The sequence below is a fragment of the Doryrhamphus excisus genome, linkage group LG6, assembly GCF_037039965.1.
Source record: "Doryrhamphus excisus strain RoL-2023G ecotype Guam linkage group LG6, RoL_Dexc_Guam_v1.1, whole genome shotgun sequence".
Lineage (NCBI taxonomy): Eukaryota > Metazoa > Chordata > Actinopteri > Syngnathiformes > Syngnathidae > Doryrhamphus > Doryrhamphus excisus.
In genome coordinates this window covers 10,306,477-10,327,050 of record NC_136362.1, presented here as the reverse complement: position 1 = coordinate 10,327,050, position 20,574 = coordinate 10,306,477, and the positions used below count along the sequence as shown (strand labels likewise).

At 38.5% G+C, this 20,574-nt stretch overlaps 1 protein-coding gene across 1 annotated transcript in view; it reads right to left on the bottom strand.

The window, feature by feature from the left end:
• The window catches only part of col6a1 (collagen, type VI, alpha 1), a 33,407-nt gene extending 14,133 nt beyond the window's left edge, over positions 1-19,274 (bottom strand). Inside the window, exons 1-25 of the mRNA XM_058067539.2 lie at positions 18,984-19,274; positions 17,685-17,814; positions 16,382-16,582; positions 16,151-16,310; positions 15,484-15,597; positions 15,373-15,393; positions 14,491-14,511; positions 14,353-14,397; positions 14,222-14,275; positions 14,100-14,144; positions 13,951-13,977; positions 13,846-13,872; positions 13,710-13,754; positions 12,876-12,929; positions 11,054-11,116; positions 10,905-10,967; positions 10,780-10,833; positions 9,449-9,484; positions 9,309-9,371; positions 7,452-7,514; positions 4,884-4,946; positions 3,142-3,204; positions 3,021-3,071; positions 2,916-2,951; positions 2,763-2,825 (exon numbers count right to left, since the gene is read on the bottom strand). Of these exons, the coding sequence (XP_057923522.2) occupies positions 2,763-2,825; positions 2,916-2,951; positions 3,021-3,071; positions 3,142-3,204; positions 4,884-4,946; positions 7,452-7,514; positions 9,309-9,371; positions 9,449-9,484; positions 10,780-10,833; positions 10,905-10,967; positions 11,054-11,116; positions 12,876-12,929; positions 13,710-13,754; positions 13,846-13,872; positions 13,951-13,977; positions 14,100-14,144; positions 14,222-14,275; positions 14,353-14,397; positions 14,491-14,511; positions 15,373-15,393; positions 15,484-15,597; positions 16,151-16,310; positions 16,382-16,582; positions 17,685-17,814; positions 18,984-19,068 (1,647 nt within the window). The 5' untranslated portion in view covers positions 19,069-19,274. The remainder of the gene's footprint in view (positions 1-2,762; positions 2,826-2,915; positions 2,952-3,020; positions 3,072-3,141; positions 3,205-4,883; positions 4,947-7,451; positions 7,515-9,308; positions 9,372-9,448; positions 9,485-10,779; positions 10,834-10,904; positions 10,968-11,053; positions 11,117-12,875; positions 12,930-13,709; positions 13,755-13,845; positions 13,873-13,950; positions 13,978-14,099; positions 14,145-14,221; positions 14,276-14,352; positions 14,398-14,490; positions 14,512-15,372; positions 15,394-15,483; positions 15,598-16,150; positions 16,311-16,381; positions 16,583-17,684; positions 17,815-18,983) is intronic.
• Between the last annotated feature and the right edge of the window lie 1,300 nt (positions 19,275-20,574).

Below are 20,574 nucleotides of genomic sequence, written 5' to 3'. Positions count from 1 at the left end.
TACATGGCTAGAACTATCCTATTTTGTCCCTTCTGGTACTGTTTCAGCTAGAAATTATGACTGGATTATATTTGTCATATTTGCTGATGTTTAAGTGACGGGTTCAGATACAAATGAATGAAAAAAAAAGATAGCGGAATGCTAATCATCTGTTTTGAGTCTAAGTGAGACACAAGCTAGCATTATGTTTTTTGACAAATGAGCTCATTGTAGGCTGCAAGATTTGGAATACTGGATTGTTTGACAAAATTAATCAATATGTCTCAATACAGGTAATCGCACACCTACTATGACAGTGTTTTTCATGCAACGTTAATGGATAATTAATATTCAATAGCAATTTTAATACCCACCAATCAGATTTATTTATGGTGTTTTTTTTTTTTTAGTCTGTCTTGAAGGAAAAGCGCACACCAACGGGTGGGTAATTAAATATAAATGATATTAATAGGTTATCACATGGTTTGTCTGGTATCAGGCCAGGTATCATGCCCCCAAGTGTCAGTATCAGCACGCAGCACACTTATATCTATACAGTGTAAACATAATAATTGCAAAAATATTTCAACAATAATATTTTATCAACAGTTTTATCTTATCAATGTCTGACAATTAAAGTTCCATTAATCAAGTTTGGGTTTTTTGGTGACTGGAGAAGCACTAGGAATATTTATAGTTATCACGTACTACAGTATTAATTGGCCCTGTACCCTAGAAACCGCCCATGAATGATACTGTGTCAAAGCCCAGGGCAGTGATACTGATAAAATATAGAGTTTAATCATGTCCAGTATCAGCCCCCGTAGCTGTCCACTGCTCTGGTATCGTGCCCGTGAAACAACCAATCAGAGAACAGCACACTAGTGCTTAGTGTCCTAGTGCTTCGCCAGTCACCAAAAAACCCAAACTTGATTAATGGAACTTTAATTGTCAGACATTGATAAGATAAGACTGTTGATAAAATATTATTGTTGAAATATTTTTGCAATTATTGTGTTTACACAGTTTAGATATAATACATGTAATAAACTGAACATTTTCTGGAAACAAAATGGTGTTTTGATTAAATAGTACGTGATAATAAGCTCATGATTAAATAGTATGTGATAATAAGATCATCACATGGTTTGTCTGGTATCAGGCCCGGTATCATGCCCCCGCGTGTTAGTATCAGCCCAATACTGGTACTGTACTGACACTTGGGGGAATGATACCTGGCCTGATACCAGACAAACCATGTGATAACCTATAATTACAGTGACAAAACAAACGCTGTGTGTCCACGCTCGTGCGCTGTTCTCTGATTGGTTGTTTCACGGGCACGATACCAGAGCAGCATGCTCTGAGTGGACAGCTACGGGGGCTGATACAGGACATGGTTAAACTCTATATTTTATCAGTATCACTGCCCTGGGCTTTGACACAGTATCATTTCGTCTTTTTCCCTGTATCATTCATGGGCGGTTTCTAGGGTACAGGGACAATTGATACTGTAGTACAGTAAACCTCGGATATATCGGATTCAATTGTTCCCACTGGTTTTGTCCGATATAAGCGAAATCCGTTATATGCGTATACCGAAAAATGTCCGTTTTACGCATATATCGGATTTATATCCGGTATATGCGTAAATCGGATTTTATCCGTTATAAAAAGGCACTTCCTTGACTATGTTTCCAATGTACCTGGACTGGGCAATGAAAAGAGACGTAAGGTAATGAGAATTTAACTTTATTGGACTCTGAGCATAACAAATTGTTAATTAAGCTAGGCCCTGTTACGCCCGTCAGGCCTACGTTATTTCCAATAGTGAGGTTAAGATCTCATTCACTGCTGTGCTAGTATTATTGACGTCACTCACTTTTATATTTGTCCTAAATCTGGAGCCAGGAGAAAGACACGATGCGGCCATCCGATATATGCGAAGGAAATTGGAACGGGACTGGAGATTTTGTCCGAAATAGGCAAAATCCGTTATAATAAATCCGATATATGCAATGAATTTTTATTGGAAATGCATTACAGAAAAATCGGTTCTTTTTTATCTGTCCGTTGTGAGCGAATTTCCGATATATCCGAGGTTTACTGTATGTGATAAAATCTAATATCATGAATCAACGACCCACGTGCCAGATGGCAAGATGATATTAACTCATCGTAAACATCATATCCAAATATGGTGTGTGTGTGTGTGTGTGTGTGTGTGTGTGATGCACGGCGGCGAGAAAAGTTACAATGTGCAGAAATGTTTACATCATAAAACACCAACCTTGGAAATGCAGTAATTTAAATGTAAACATCAGAAAGTTGAACTGGGGGTTAAATTGTGTCACACACACACACACACACATACAAAGAGCAATGTCGTCCCCTTCATCCTCCATACTCATTTCCTGGTAACCTTGACAACGACATATACACAGCTGCATCAGCTCAAAGTCTTCTTCCCAAACGACACACACACACACACACACACACACACACAGAAAGTGTTCAGATCTACATAATAAATTATTTCCATCTGGAGGCCAGAAGGAGAGTGTGCGAACAAGATGGATGGACAAGAAACACAAGATCGTTTGTGCTCCAGTCGCAGCACATGAAAAGACGTTAAGTATGATTCTATAAATAATAATAATAATCCAATAAATCATGACATGTATAAATGAATCATATGGAAGACATCATGTGACTCATATCCTGTGTTATAATGCAGTCCGAGACAAGATGAGGGTGAAAATGAAATCAAATATCAGACTCACATCAGGACCCGGGTCGCCGGGCTCTCCGTCGTCTCCTTTAGGTCCAGGGGTTCCCTTGCCACCCTGAAGTCAGGTGAAAATGTCGCAAGTGAGGACACAAAATAAAGATTTGGATGTTATAAATTAGCTTTTATTAATTTTCTTGATACTTACAGGTTCGCCAGAGTCTCCACGGGGTCCGGGATATCCCTAAAAAAAAAGACGATAATGTTCCTAAACATACATTCAGCGACACTACAAATGATGTCAAGGACACACCTGGAAGCCTGGACATCCCACAGTACCATTTCCTGCGACACCGTCTACTCCCTGAAGATGATTTAAAAACAAAATTAGATTCATATGTAGAACATTTTTAAAGTCTGTCTTCCTCTCTTACCCGGCCTCCAATCGGGCCCCTGTCTCCGGCAGCCCCTTTGATTCCTCTCGGTCCTTTGGGTCCCTGGGAGATGCAAGGAAACACCAGATTGGAAACACATGACACATGAAGTGACGTTCTTATTGAAAACATTTGGATGTTCGAAATGATGTTTCTGTGAGTGTGTGGCAGCATCTATAAAACAGACAATACCATAGCAGGCTCATATAACTGACACACTAGATTATACCACAATACCACAATAATGTACACATTGAGGTCCAGAAGCATTTGGAATACTTTATTTGCCATTGTAAACCACCATGATGGATTTGAAATAATCCGTGTAGACTGTCAGCTGAGAAGTTTGACCAAAAAAAAACTCTAATCCTATCATCCTATCCTGTAGTATTTGTAGTATGTAGTTTCCAAATATCGATAGTATCAAAACCAAAGGTAATCCGTAAATCTGTTAAATCAAGTAGATGAGACGTCTTTCGGATAAAAGGCTTCTTGAGTTGCTAAATTTTTGGTGTGGAGTCCCCCGATTTTTTCTTTAAATATTTAATTGACATTAAAAAAAAAAATTTCACTCTCACATAGCACAACTTTTTTTTTTTGGAGTCCTGTCCAGCCATTGGGGCAGATAGTATTGTTGATCTAAATGCCCTTACATGCTAAACAGATTTGCTCTGCCCGGAAAGGTGTAAGCTACACCTTCCCTGTTCTTACATAGCACAACTTAAAGTTGCACAACACTTACGTACATACGACTGATGGAAAAATATGGTGAGAAACTCATCCTATTCTGTGGTATTTGTACTATGTAGTTTCCAAACATTGATAGTATCAACACCAAAGGTAATCCGTAAATCTGTTCTAGCCTAAAAGGCTTCTTGAGTTGCTAAATTTTTGGTGTGGATTTATGTCATAATTGGCTGACGGCACGCAGCAAATTTTTAATCGACATTTTAAAAAAAATAAATTTGTCACACTCACATAGCACAACTCAGGGAGTCCTGTCCAATGGCTAATGGTTAAATGCCCTTACATGCTAAACAGATTTGTCTGTTTCTTTCCCTGTTCTTACATAGCACAACTTAAAGTTGCACAACACTTACAAACAACTAATGGAAAAATACGTTGAGAAACACAACAAATGCATTGTACTTATTCACGTGCACTTAACTGTCGTAGTGGAATATTTTCCTTCTGCTAGCAATGAGCACAGGGAAGATACGCCATTCCCAACTGAGGGAAAATATTCCATTCCTATATATACAGTACATTCATTCATTCATTCATTTTCTACCGCTTATCCTCATGAGGGTCGCGGGGGTGCTGGAGCCTATCCCAGCTGTCTTCGGGCGAGAGGCGGGGTACACCCTGGACTGGTGGCCAGCCAATCACAGGGCACATATAGACAAACAACCATTCACACTCACATTCATACCTATGGACAATTTGGAGTCGCTAATTAACCTAGCATGTTTTTGGAATGTGGGAGGAAACCGGAGTACCCGGAGAAAACCCACGCATGCACGGGGAGAACATGCAAACTCCACACAGAGATGGCCGAGGGTGGAATTGAACCCAGGTCTCTAGCTGTGAGGTCTGTGCGCTAACCACTCAACCACCGTGCAGCCCTGTACAGTACATATTCCATCCTTTTTCTAGAAGGGCATAGCAATTTCTTAGACAAAATAAATGATGTAAAGAAATAAATGCATGGCGGGAATTTGTGCGTGTGCTGGGATACTGACCTCTGGTCCAGGTGGGCCTTCATCTCCTCTGTATCCAGGGGAACCGGCCCTGCCAGGCTCGCCCTGCAGAACATCAGCACTATTACAACCACAAGCAGTCGCATGTTTGATGAATTTTTGTGTATTGTGTATTTCTGTAGCAATGTTTTACTCTACATGCAGCGAGAAGTCTTGTCTTTAGTGGATCAATTGTGTATTTATTATGAAATTAAGGCTTCGAATAACATATGAACTATTTTATCATCTATGAGTGAATGACTCTTAAAATACAGAAATAAGAAATTACATAAATAAAATTAATGCAATGGTGATGACTATCTGGGTGAAAAAAAAAAAAAAGTTTCCAAGAACTTCCGTTTATTTATTGCCTTTGGAGCGATGTCAACAACAGCTGGGTCCAGCCGCTGCATGGAGAATTCGGTCTACATCGTGACTCATTTTTGTGTACAGAATGTATTTCTAGTCATAGAAATTCCCTCATGAGTGGAGGTAGTGATTAAACCTGTAATGCTCATAACTGTAGTTATTATAAATCAAGTGTAAACGACATTTAATCTGTCTAACATAGGAGAAAACCCTTGAAATAGTCATTTAATACACTAATATGCAAGTATTAGCGTCATAAGGGGGTTTATTTTAGGTGAAATGGCTCCGAGGTACATTTTACTCCCTTACTGTATGCAGTAGTCCGAGTACAGTAGTAGTAGTTGTCTCTTGGCTGCTCCCATGAGGAGTAGTGATTTGTTGGGTTTATTTTTTACGCCTGACGCAACCCTCCCATTTATCCAGGCTAGGGAGCGGCGCCGGAGAGCTCCGATGGTTGGGTGTCGGGAATTGGGTGACCAGGAGTTGAACCTGCACCCTTCGCATCAAAAGGCATTAGCATATCGCACAAATTCACTGACTTTAAATCTAAATTTACAGCATATACATATCACGGCGCGACCCCCCCCCCCCACACACACAATTTTTACATGTTTATGTCTTTATGCTTCACTGATTATGCTTTTTTGTCAAGCATTGAGCTTTCGTACGTTGAATGGCGGTCCTTGAATGCAACATTGTTGCTGTGATACTCCACTGTGACTCTGATTCATTGATCAGGGTTTGTGTCGTGAGTGAAGAATGGCAATTGAAGAGAGAAGGGGAAGGAATATAATCAAATAATTACAATGCTCACTTTTATGGCCAATACTGATCTGAAATTGGAGGAGATTTTCACGATTTTCAGCATTCTCAAACAGTCAATTTAAAAATGTTTTTTGGTGCATTTTCTGAATATATTCTACTAGAGCAGGGGTGTCCAAAATGTGGCCCGGGGGGCTGGGGGGGATTTGGGGCCCTCTGTACAATCTAAAAATATAATTTAACAAAAAAACTTTAAAAATTGCAAAAAAAACAAAAAAAACAAAAAAACTGTAACTAAAGTTACAATGCTATCAGAAAATAATATGTGAATATTATTGGCATATTATTATTCATAAAAAGACTAAAGTACTAGTAAAATGTAAAAAAAAAATGAAAAAAGAAAAAATGTAATGAGAAAAAGTCACAATTTTAGGCAAAATAAAACAAACAAAAATTTTACTAGCATAGAGTTGAAATTTTAAAGAAAAAACAAGTTATTTTTAAAGTTGGAATATTATAAGAAACAAGCAAAATAAAGTTGTAATTTTCAGGAAATTAGGTTGGGGGAAAAAGTGGTAATTTTTCGCAAAGAAGAAAGTTTTTTACAAGAATTTTGAACCCCCAGCAAAAATGTAGGAAAAAAAGACGCAAAAGTTGATATTAATAATATGCTTTTGATCTATATCAGAAAGCTGAGATGCAGTTTTTGTCTTGAAATATACATCTACATGTGCTGCATTACAGAACATAAAAAAAAAAATCATCTTCAGCCCTATTGGACACCCTTGTGCTAGAGAAACAGCACAAACTGCAACAAATGTAATGCCGTTCGAAGACTTTTGCACAGTACTTGGGTTACTGTATTTGGAGCGTACTTCCTTAAAATAGGAGAATACAAGGGTGGCCCCAGCTTGTCAGTTATTCCATGTTTGCTCTCCTTTTAACTTCTTTACTCCTCCTCCAGTTCTCCAGCACAAAGGAGACATTGAAAGTTCTGACATCACGGAGGCTACCGTACCGCAAGCAAGCGGTGTAGTGCATTATTTTTGATACACTGCCTGGTGCCTTGTTAAGGAGGAACCATACTGAGGCTTTGGCTGGAGGAGATGGAGAGAAGGACTGAGTCAGAAAGGAAAGAGTGAGTACGGATGTTCCCGGGAGGAGTTGAAAGGCTTGGAATAGGGAGGAGAAAGCATACGCATGAGCGGGATGCGCTCTGGGGCCCCAGCCAGGTTCAACACTGTTCCCCATCCCCGTGTACTCCCTTTCTCAGTGTGAAACTTGGATGTACGTACGCATTGGTTCGCTCGCTAACTGGAAATAAAAAGCCGTTGAAGTGAAAAGTGGGTGTTTTATGGCGTATGGATTAAACAACAATGTATGACTGTATGGCTTCTGTGTGCATGCATGATTATATTCAAGTGGGGGGGCATGTCTCACAGGGTCTCCGTTGGGGCCAGTTGAGCCCTCTCTCCCTTGTTCTCCGCGGGGTCCTGGCTCCCCCTGGCAAGGAAAAAAAAAGAAAAGTGAAACACCACATGCAGGCACATCTGATGTGAATTCAACCAAAATTTGGGGGAAAAATACGCTTTCAAGTGCTACATAATCAAACAACGGTTCCTTTGTTTGGCTTTTTGTGATGCCAGTGAGGGAAAAGGGGAAAAAGTATGATAATGACCATAGAACAAGAAGCTGTGTCCACACACTAGTCTTTCAGATAAAAGGCTTCTTGAGTTGCTAATTTTTTGGTGTGGAGTCCCCTCGATTTATGTCACAATTGGCTGACGGCACGCAGCTAATTTTTAATCGACATTTAAAAAAAGTAATTGTCACACTCACATAGCACAACTTTTTTTTTTTTTTGGAGTCCTGTCCAGCCATTGGGGCAAATAGTATTGTTGATCTAAATGCCCTGACATGCTAAACAGATTTGCTCTGCCAGGAAAGGTGTAAGCTACACCTTCCCTGTTCTTACATAGCACAACTTAAAGTTGCACAACACTTAGATACGACTAATGGAAAAATACTTACTCACGTGCACTTAACTGTCGGAATGGAATATTTTCCTTGCAATGAGCACAGGGAAGATATGCCATTCCTAACAGAGGGAAAATATTCCATTCCTATATGTACAGTACATTCATTCATTAATTCATTCATTTTCTACCACTTATCCTCATGGGGAGGGGGGGTTGCTGGAGCCTATCCCAGCTGTCTTCAGGCGAGAAGCGGGGTACACCCTGGACTGGTTGCCAGCCAATCACAGGGCACATATAGACAAACAACCATTCACACTCACATTCAGACCTATGGACAATTTGGAGTCGCTAATTAACCTAGCATGTTTTTGGAATGTGGGAGGAAACCGGAGTACCCGGAGAAAATCCACACATGCACTCCACATAGATATGACCGAGGGTGGAATTGTACTCGGGTCTCCTAGCTGTGAGGCCTGCATGCTAACCACTCCACCAATAAATAATAATATATCATAATTATGCAAAACCTTTGCAGCATTTCTTGAAATGCTGGCTTCTTAACTGTATTAAAGAGCAGCCTTTCTTTTGCGATTGCGACTATGAACTATTATTAGTCTAAATTATTAATCTAAAGACCAGTTATATGCAGTATTCTGGTCACTAGGTGTCAGTAATGTTACAGTACCGGCACACTACATGGAGTCAACTATGGTGTGTTCGATATGATAGAGTCAAAAAAGTTCTCCTCACATTTTGTGTGGAAGTGGTGAAATTTTGGCTCATTTTCCCCCATGCGGTTTGAAAGACTTTCTTAAGTTTGTTGTAAGTAGCTTGCTATGCTAGTGATGGCCGTCTCGTCTGCAATGTGGTGTACATAAAGAATAATAAGAGTAAAAGTGACTATAGGGGTGTTATTTCATGTCTACAGAGCTCTGATTATGTTAAAAATGTATTGACTATAAAGGGCCAGCTGTAAATTGAAAAGAATAAAGTTGTAAACAAGTGTGTGGTGAAGCTAGTCGCTAGCCTGCTAGTAACGCCTCCTACACACTGTTATGGTCACTGGTCAACGATATCATTAGGAATCATTGCCGGGTTGGTTCACTTCCTGACCCTTAAGCAAGGCATTAAAGCCCTTGTTATTGGGTCCGCTCATTTGTGCAGCTTCCCACACAGACATCTGTTTTATAGCGCATGTCCGTTCAGCTGCGTATTCCTGGCCCGAGTGTATGTATTCTATTCAGTTGCAGCAGTGTAAAAAGCGCAAAATGGGACTAATAAAATGTTGCTATTCTTCCCCTTCCTCATCGTTACTTACTGGCTCTCCTCTCGGCCCTCGGTTTCCACGGGAACCTTGCTCTCCCTTCTCTCCGACTGATCCCTACAAGATATGATCAGACATGCTCAGATTCTTCGCCGACAGTCCAAAATAAATAAATTGACGTAAATATTATTTACTATTTCGCCACGAGGTCCGTCTGGTCCAGGTGAACCCTGAAACACACAAGTACAGATGCATACATCATAACATGATAAGTGCTAAGTGTTTCTTTAATAGTCTATCAATGAAAAACAGCTATAAATGCTACTATACTAATATTATCCTGCTACCAGTGCTATCATTCCAACATTAGCATGCTAACAACTAGCACAACTAAGTGTTTAAATATGTGTCTACCAACGAAAAAGGCTAGAAATGCTATTTTAATGTTAGCATGCTAGCAATGATAATATTCCAACATTAGCATGCTAACACCTAGCATGATAGTGTTTATATATGTTTGACTTTGGAATGGTCTGGATCAGTCTACCTATGAAAAAGGCTAGAAATGCTATTTTAATGTTAGCATGCTAGCAGTGATAACATTCTAACATTAGCATGCTAACACCTAGCATGATAGTGCCAAGTGTTTATATACGTGTCTCCCCATGAAAATAGCTAAAAATGCATGTATGCTAATGTTAGCATGCTAGTAATGCTGACGTTAGCATGCTAACACCTAAACATAATTGTGTTAATATATGTTTGACTTTGGAATGGTCTGGATCAGTCTTCCTATGAAAAAGGCTAGAAATGCTATTTTAATGTTAGCATGCTAGCAGTGATAACATTCCAACATTAGCATGCTAACACCTAGCATGATAGTGCCAAGTGTTTATATACGTGTCTACACATGAAAATAGCTTAAAATGCTTGTATGCTAATGTTAGCATGGTAATAAGGCTGATGTTAGCATGCTAACACCTTAGCATAATAGTGTTTATATATGTTTGACTTTGGAATGGTCTGGATCAGTCTACCTATGAAAAAGGCTAGAAATGCTATTTTAATGTTAGCATGCTAGCAGTGATAACATTTTAACATTAGCATGATAACACCTACATGATAGTGTTTATATACGTGTCTACACATGTAAGTAGCTAAAAATGCTTGTATGCTAATGTTAGCATGCTAGTAATGCTGACGTTAGCATGCTAACACCTAAACATAATAGGGTTTATATATGTTTGACATTGGAATGCTGTGGATCAGTTGAAAAATGTGGAAGTAGTTTGAATCCTTTAGATCAAAGGCATTTTGCATTCCAAAAAGTGGGAATTCTTGAATTTTGATCACCCAAAATTCAGTTTTTCCAGATCCAATTGACAACAATTCCTGAATATTTCATCCAATCAGAAATTTTCAAGTAATTTTGAACACAAACAAACAGACAAACCTGGCGGAGGCCATTTTGCTAAATTTTTATGATAAATTAGATAGCTTTCACCACGTACGGTTTATTACTTACATCATCACCACGCTCGCCTTTGTCACCGTTAGCTCCACGGGGGCCACGCTCGCCCTGTTACACATGATAATGTCAGAACTTTACTTCAAAATCTCTCCTTTCTCCCTCTGCATTTGGTAGTTCACCTGAAGTCCCAAAGGTCCGTAGTTTCCAGGCCTTCCTGCTTCTCCGTCAGCTCCAGAATCTCCCTGGAATAAAAACCAGGTGACTTAACAGTTAAAGCACAACAACATTTATTTAAAAACAGTCATCAATCCCAGTCATAATATCTTACTTTAGATCCTTTTGGTCCATAAGGACCAGGGTCTCCCTTTGGTCCAGATTCACCCTGAAGGCCCTGCAAGCCCAAAACACAAACAAGATTGGACAAGTGAAACCACCACAACGCTCAATCGTGGAGGCTGCTGAGCACACGACTATATGGTTTCATTTAAACAATCTGACAGCAAGGAATGTAAACGTCCTAGCGGTGATTAAAGAACCAGGGGCCCTCCAAGTTCCAGACCTGATTTTGGTCAGAGGGTGACATCGCTAATCATACAAATCGAGCTAATGGCTAATCTGTAAATTAATCTGTAACGTGGTCGATGTACTTGCTTTGGTCAATTTGATCTGGCATCGTTAGCCTTGATTATGTTTGTCTTAATTCTGATTACATTACAGTGGATCCCCAGACTTTGGTCCAAAAAAACAATAATTCTCAGAAAATAGGCCGTTTTTTTCCACAAAAAACATATCTAATTGACCATAACTTGGTAGTAATGTATAAATATGTGATCATACAAGTAAAATGAACATCATGTACCACTTTTGACATATTTACTGTATGTCTTTATACTTCACTGATCATGTTTTTCCATCAAGTTTTCAGATTTCGTACTGTCCAGTGGTCCTTGAACGCACCATAGTTGAAGTAATGACTAAAGTCTACAGTCAATCAGTGAGTTGTTCTTCAAGGATATTTTAATGTATTGTGATGAAGTAGTATACAGTATGTTGGAACTACTAATACATATTAGGGGTGTCCAAGAGAATAAAGTTGTAAATATACGAGAAAAAACTTGTAACTTTATGTTACAGGACTTTCCCAAGACAGCTATGAAAAGGGGGGCCTTTTGTGACTGTTGGAGTTGAGCATGTTATTTTTATAATAGTTTTTTCTTGTAAATTTATGACTTTATTCTTGTAATTTTACAACTTTATTCTCATAAATTTACGACTTTTTAACTCATAAATTTACGACTTCATTGTAATATTACAACCTTTTTCATACATTTATTAGAAAAAAAATGTAATTTATAATAAATAATAATAATAAATTTATATAATAATAACAAAAACATGTAAATGTATGACTTTATTCTCGTAAATTTAAGACTTCTCATAAATGTAGTACTTTTTATCTTGTAAATTTACGACTTTGTACCTGTAATATTACAACCTTTTTTTCATACATTTAAAAAAAGTCGTACATTTTAAACTTACAAGCAAAAACTAGTCAATTTGCAATTTTATTCTCGTAAATTTAGGACTTCACTCTTGTACTATGCCGACTTTTTTCTAGTAAATTTAAGAGTTTATTCTTGTAATTTTGCAACTATAATCTCAAAGGTTTACGACCATTTAATCTTGTAAATTTACGACATTATTCTCGTAATATTACTACCTTTTTTCAAACACTGACTTGGAAAAAAATCGTACATTTACGAGTATAAAGTCGCAAACGTACAACTTTATTGCTGTAAATTTAGGACTTAATTCTTGCGATATGCTGGCATTTTTCTTGTAAATTCATGACTTTATACTTGTGTAAAATTTAAATATAAAAAATATTATTCAGTGGAAAATGCTGATTTAAATTTACCAAAAATGAAAGACAGTATCTGACACGACCTTTGAGAATATAATTCATGCGAAAACTATAAAGACCATCTCATCAATATTTTATGAACGTTTCTATCAGTTAGGTTGGGGCTACGGAGGACTCAACAGTACCCAATAAGGACCGATACAGGTGCACATGTGCAGGGGGTGCACATACATACTTGACTCCATCCAGATGCTGTCAAACCACACTAAACCAAAGATTCACTCACATCTGATCCAGGAGATCCTTTACAGCCAGGAAGACCAGGGAAACCAGCTTCACCCTGATTGGAAAGAACAATGGAGAATGTCAACAAAACTGGCAGCAGGTTGATGACATCAATCAACAAAAGTAAAATGATTTTTAATAATGTAGACCAGAGTACTGTACGATCATTTTCACCATGCGATTTTCGGCATTCCCCATCAAGAACCGGATTGAGGTGAACCCAAAAGAGTATGATCTCGACACACATAGAGGATGTTTGAAATATCTTAATGTGTGTTGGCAGCACTAATAGCGTGACGTACCAAAAAAATAAAAAACACAAAAACGTACAAAGTGCGCACCTATGTCTTGCAACCTGAAAAAAAAATAGCTAAACAACAAAATATAAAAATAAACGACATAGTCATGGAATATTTGATCACAAGTAAGTCAAAAAAGCTGCCCAATTACGGCTTTACTTTGCTTTACTTTTAAAGCCTTAAAGTTAGGTACGTTAAAGAGGACGCTATGTTGTAATTTTTTAAATAATGATGCCGGTCAATGAAGCCCATTACTCAATATAAGTGTTGGGGGTCACGGTTTCATCTTACAAAGAACACTAAACTCATCACACAAGAACTTAACACTCAAATATAATAATAGTAATATGCATAATATGTACCAATACAAGTGGGAGGCTGATGTCATTGCAGCACTTTAAACTTTAAAACTGTTTGTTTTCCATTTTAAACTCATACTGGTACATGTTTGTATATTTCTGCTGTATACTTTTAGAGTGTTAAGTTGCTGTGTGATGCTTATACACCAGAATTTACAGTATAAGTTGTCCACCCACCTTGCGTCCATCAACTCCATCGTTTCCCCGTAGACCTTTATCGCCCTAAGACACAGAAGAGAAAGTGAAGTCAGCGACTCAAAGTGACGCTGATTGAACACCAGTCGGATTCTCAAGCAGTAAAAGTCAAGCTCACCTTGTAGCCTTTGTGTCCTCTTTCCCCCTGAGAAGAACATTTGATGAGTCCATTGCGGCCAACAGTTATTTTAGCACAAACGAATGTACTTTAATGGGATTATACCTTCTCGCCACGACCACCTCGGTCTCCCTGCAAACGGAAAAACACATGTTAGATTTATCTTTGTTTAATGTATATCAATAAGATCCAAAAATAGAATGTAAAGAGGGGTCAAGTAATTAATGTGACTACACTATTTGTTTCTTTCTTACCTTCATGCCGCTGTACCCAACGGGACCAGGATCCCCAACACTGCCCTGTAACACGGACACAAAGATGATTAGAGGGCCATGTTGAGGATTATTATCACATTCCAGGACCGAAGGCCACCTACAATGTCACCAATATCTCCTTTCTCTCCCGGCATTCCGGGTCGGCCAGTTTCGCCCTGTGAGAAGGAAATAGAAAAAGTGAATGTAGGTAAGAAAAGAGAGACTTGTACTTGTCGATCTAGTATCTTCATACCTTGCCACCGAGGGATCCGTCTGGTCCTTTAGGGCCTCCTGGAGCCTGCAGCAAAAAAACAAAAAGTGATGACGGTGCTCATAGAAAATAAAACCTAATGATTTTGATTTTTTTTAATGGGAAAAAAAGGCTACTTACGTTGCAGTCAAAGGAGCAGCACTGAAAAGAAAATGAAACAAAAGATACTATCATTTATACTATCATGTACAGCAAGTCAGATGTTTGCGTACACTCATTATGGGAATAACTTTCCTTTGTTTGGGTGAAATGACTATATATCTTCAATCCTTTTGAAAAACAATCATTACAATTAGGGATGTACTGACAATTTGGAGTCGCCAATTAACCTAGCATGTTTTTGGAATGTGGGAGGAAACCGGGTACTCCGGAAAACCCATGCATGCACGGGGAGAACATACAAACTCCACACAAAGATGCCCGAGGTTGGAATCGAACTCGCCCTAGACTGAGGTACCAAAAGTATCAATATTTTGACTTGAGAGTCGATTTTAGAGCACAAAGAGCTGATATTTGAAGTATCAATATTTCAGTATCGATCCGCACATCACAAGCACCCAAAACTGTTTTTCAAAATCATTGAAGATGTACGTTTTGCATCCTGGAAAAGTAATTGTTCAAATTTACAGTGTTACAGTGTTTCCCCAAATATTCATTTATTTGTGCAACAAATAGATGTGGTGCTAACTCTTCGCCCTCGCTAATAAACACATTATGATGTGTAGCTTGTCAGTGCATTTACATACAGTAGACGGCATCATAACTGCATTTTAACACACCTCATACATATGAAAATAAGACAAAAAGACAAGGCATATGGTCATTTCCCTGCAAAGACAAAGTCAATTATCTTGACAAGAAAACGACCATAATCCGAGAAAAATATGATACATATTTAGCGAGTATTCAGACTCCTCCAGAGTGTTTTTTTTTGTTGCCTGTAGGAAACACTGAATTGATTATATCTGTATATGTATATGAACAGTGATGAATAAGACATACCACGTCCTTGGTTTCGTTTGTCTGAAAAACAGAATGAAAAAATCAAATTAGACATAGGAATAACATTTTTGGTATGCTTAAAAGGACACAAGAGTGAAGGGGAAGACATACAATCATATCTATGATGGTTCGAATGGTTCCCATCTTGGTGGCTCTGGAGTCATCTGCAGCCGTGAAGTTCTGTCTGTAGTTCTGGTCGGTAGCAATGATGGACAGTCTGGTATCCTAATGTAAAAACATAAATATTTATTTTTGAAAAACTTGCATTCTGTGCTGCGTGTTAAAGTTTTGCCATTGTTTTAAATTCAGGTATAAAGTTAGTTTAAAAAAACCCAAAACAAAACCTTAAACTGTATTATGGAAAGCAGGAAGAGAACAAATGTAACAGTTACTGATTGTAAAAGTACCAGATGGAGGGGTAGGATTTAATAAGCTTTGCTTCTTCCTACTGTGAACTGATTATTAAAGTAAAGTAAAGTAAAGTAAAGTAAATACTTAAACTATATTATGAAAGCAGGAAGTGAACTAATGTAACGGTTACTGATTGTAAAAGTACCAGATGGAGGGGTAGGATTTAATAAGCTTTGCTTCTTCCTACTCCTTTTGGACATGTGGAACTGTGAACTGATTATGTGATGCATTCAATTGCAATCTGATGCATGTTCAAATGAAACGATGATACGTTGGCGAGACTATGTCTCTCAACTGGCTTGGGAACGCCTCGGAATCTTGCTGCAAGTCGCCGGGAAGAGGGAAGTCTGGGTGTAAGAGCGTGTACCTCCTGATCGGGTGAGATGGCGACGGCGAACACCTTCACCCCGTGCAGCCTGGCCTCGTTCGCAGCCTCCTGCACGCCTCCACACGGCTCCTTGTACCCAGTAATCGGATGTCCGTCAGTCACCACCACAATGTACTTGTTCTCATGGTAGTGTGAACCCCTAATTGCACATAAACGCATTTAAAAAACCGACACAGAAACAATGGCGTCATCTGCTGAATGACTTATTACGCGATGAGCAGCTCGGCAAGACCCCTCTTGATGGCGCAGTCGGTGTAGGTTCCTTTGCCGATGTATTTGATGGTGTCGATGTCGTTCTTCAGGGCCTGGCGATCAGTGCTCAATTCACTCAGCTCTCGGACCAAGATTACGTCATCGCTGTAGTGCAGAGCTCCGGAGTTCCATGTCAGGTAGCGGTCACATTGGTGGCGCCTAGATGAATAAAGATGATGATAGTACTTTAAAATACAGTAGAAAACCACTCAGACACCATATTTGGCCTCCTTGAATATGAAAACATACTCTGGACGGGTTTGAACGAATGCTAACAATGCTAATGTTAGCATGCTAACACCTAGCATAATAGCGCTAGTGTTTGTACAAGTACCTACCTGTAAAAATGCTAAAACTGGTGGTATAATTGTTAGCAATAACATGTTAACACCAGGCATGATAGCGCTAAGTGTCTGCTTAGCTTTATATTCATGAAAATCATTAAAAATGCTACTATGCATGCTACCAATGCTGACATGTTAATGTTAGCATTAACATGTTACGATGATAGAAATGTTAACATGCTAACACCTAGCATGATAGTGTGGCGTGTTTATATAAGTGTCTGAAAATGCTACTATGTTATATTAGCATGGTAGCAATGCTAATGCATGCTAACACCTAGTACAATAGTGAAGTGTTTATATATATGTCTTCCCATGAAAATAGCCACAGAAGGGTTAAAAAAATGCTAACAATATTAATGATATTGAAATAATAGTGTAACATGTACAAGTGCCTACCTCTGAAAATGCTAAAAATGTTAGCACAATTGTTATAATGACAACATGCTAACTTTAGCATACTAACACCTTGCATGTCTGCTTAAGTTGATATTCATAAAAATTGTGAATAATAATAGCATGCTTAGCGTGCCAACACTTCTATCATGTTAACATTAGCATGCTAACACCTAGTATAACAGTGTCTACCTATGAAAATAGGTAATTTCTACCGTTTCCTACTGCGTTAATGTTAGCATGCTGGTGCTAAGTGTTCATATAAGTGTCGAGCCATGAAAAGGGATGAAAATGCTTTGTTAATATTAGCGTGCTAGCAATGCTGATATGCCAACATTAGCATGCTAACATATACCATGATGTGTCGATCTATGAATTTAATCACTTCTTTCATATCCCATTTCCAAAAATCCTGAAAATTTCATTCAAATCCATTCAGAGCTTTTCAAGTTATTTTGAACACAAACAGATGAAATTAATTAAAATATCATCATTCCAAGTGAATGCAGATGTTTTCTTACATGTCTCTCAGTTCATCGATGAAGCGCTTGGTGAATTCCTTGATCTGGTCAATGTAGAAGTTGGGTGGTTTCTGTCTGAGGGCCACACTCTCGGATGTATCCAGCACGAAGAAAAGGTCAACAGGACATTCTGTTCACATGACAAACACCGATGACGACAAATTGCATTTTATGCAGCAGAAAGCGGAAAAAGATTCACTCTATAAGTACATTCATAGTATATTATACTAAACCTATGCAGTGACTGCTGTTTTTTAATTTTTAAAATTTTTAAACTATATTGTAATTTTTTTCTCGCATTTATGACTTTATTGTCAAAATATTAAATTTTTTCCCCATCTATTTTTATTACAACTTAATTTTTTTTCCATTCTGATATTACGACTTTTTTTAATATTTATTATACTTCAGCTTTATGCTTGTAAAATGATAATCATCATACTAAATTATTTTCATAAAATTAAGATTTTTTCTCATTATATATTTATAAATATATATAATAATATATATTATTATATATTTATAAAAATATATAATATATATTATTATATATTTTGTAAAATTACTGGACATTTCTTGTTAAATTATATATTTTCAGAAAGTGCCACAAATGGCCCCCGAGCTGCACTTTGGACACCGCTGAGTTAGAGTAACATTTTCATCAATATTAACATAAATAACAAACAATGGATGAATGGGTGAGTAAGTGAACGAGCTGACAAAAACGAGTACTGAGTCCCCGTTCAGTGAAAAAAAATACAAGTTTTGAACAGCTCGTTCATGACTGCTCAATGCATTGTTTTTTTTTATTAGCCATGATGCTAATGTGACTTGCTGTCCGGTATAAATCAAACTGTACTGACCAGTACATATTCAGGAATTAAACAGTGTTCCCAAAGAGGTATATATATATATATATATATATATATAGCCAATAAAATGTGCAATTCAATTTGTCTAGCTCTCGGGGGCCCCCTTCTGGCCTGGAGTGTCAAGCATTAGCCTGCGTCTGATCACACCCACAGTTCCACAACCTGCCTTTTACAATTTAAACATAAATAAAAAGTTATATTTCTAATAAAAACAAGACCGAAATATTTATTGTCAATGTGATTCTGCCATCATCTTATTTTATTTGTGAGTTTTCTGCATCGTCCATGAAGTGCACATCTGGCCCGCTGCTTGCAAGCAACAGTCACATCAGCATGCATCACTTTGCATTTAAAAGATAAACATTGCAAGATGACTTCGCAGATATAGATTAGAAATTTTTAGTCTTTAAAACTGAGTCGGACTTACCCGCGGACCTGGATCTTTGGATCTGCGTTTGCGCTCTGGCCAGGAGGACGCACAGCAGCACAAGGAGACATCTTAAAGCCTCCATGGCTGAGCTGCAAAATACAAACAATAACTAACCTAAAAGAATCAACCACAGAGCCTAGCGGAACCCCTAAAAGCCGGTTCCTGTACGTCTAAATTGGGCTAACTTTTTTTGAGTTCCACAAGCTCCGCCGCAGTTCAGTTCAGGCGAGAGCCAGGAGCGCGCAAAGGAGGACGGGCGCGCACTTCGGAGTAGGAGGAGGAGGAGGGAGAGGAGTGCCAGCGTTTTTTTTTTCTGTGCGTGAGGAGTTCCAACAGGGCGAGAACGCACATAGGCTAAAAGTTTACACAAAATCTGAGATATGAATGCTTCCTTAAAAGGTTCTCCGAAGGGAATTAAGGGTACACTGGAAAGGATGCATGCAAAGACACTGGAAAGGATGCACAAGCATGCAAAGGGTGTCTCTTTGCAGGGGGTGCGCATGACTTTAAGAGTGTGTTTTTTTCTCACTTTTCCACAATACTCACATTGTGGAAAAGTGGAAATATTTTTTATTTAATGTGTACATCTTTTTTGAGGGGGAAAAAACTCGGCCATCTTTGGTTTAACAATTGAGTGATAGTGGAAGAAACACAGTGCCATCTAGTGCTACTAGTGGATGCTGAAAGGGGTAAAAAAAAAAAAAAAAAAAAAAAAAAAAAAAACACTCCCAGGGTGGGTGTGTGTGGCTGGTTTCATGGTTGCTGTGGACATACATGTGCTCAATGTGGATGTGGGGCGACTGTCCTGGACTCAGATTTTCCACTGAGCTCACTTTCCTTGGAGAGACAAAGCTGCTCTGAGTGCAGATGCAAGGAAGAGAACATGTGTGTGTGTGTGGGGGGGGGGGGGACATCTGGTAATGATCTGCGTTTAGCAGCCAGTCCTGGTAATAAATCAGAGCAACTTTATGGCAGCGTGTATAAATTGTGTGTTTTGGGATGTCTCCATACAGACTTTCTCTTTAACTCTACATTCTATCCGAGGATTTAATTGAGAAATTGGCTTTGTTGGACGTTACATAAGTGGATGGGTTTCTTTACAAGACAACTTTTATAGATCACACAATGAGCTCACTCGTGGTATCATCACCGACTGAGAACATGTACTGTATGGAGGCTCAAAAAAAAAAAAAAAAATCAAGAGAAGACCTCAACACATGTAGGCCAGCATGCAAAACACCCCTGAGGGACAGTCCTGGCCTCGGTTTCTGGCACATAAAGTCACTTTCCACAGGATTTTGAGGCTAAGTAGACACAACTAGTAGCAAATTTGAGTCAGAAGGGGAGAGGGAAAAAAAATGGGCTAAAGGACACAGAACCACTTTTATAATAAATAGGGATTAGGTTAGAAAATGATGAAATAATGATTCAAAAGTACCTACTGGGATGTGGAACATATGCATCAAACTGAGATCATTTTGTTCTCCCAATAAAAGCCAACACAGATGGAAGAGATTATTCACAAGTCGCTCACAAATCGGGAGTCGTGAGTGTCTCGCGAGACATTGCACAAACTAATGGGAATAAA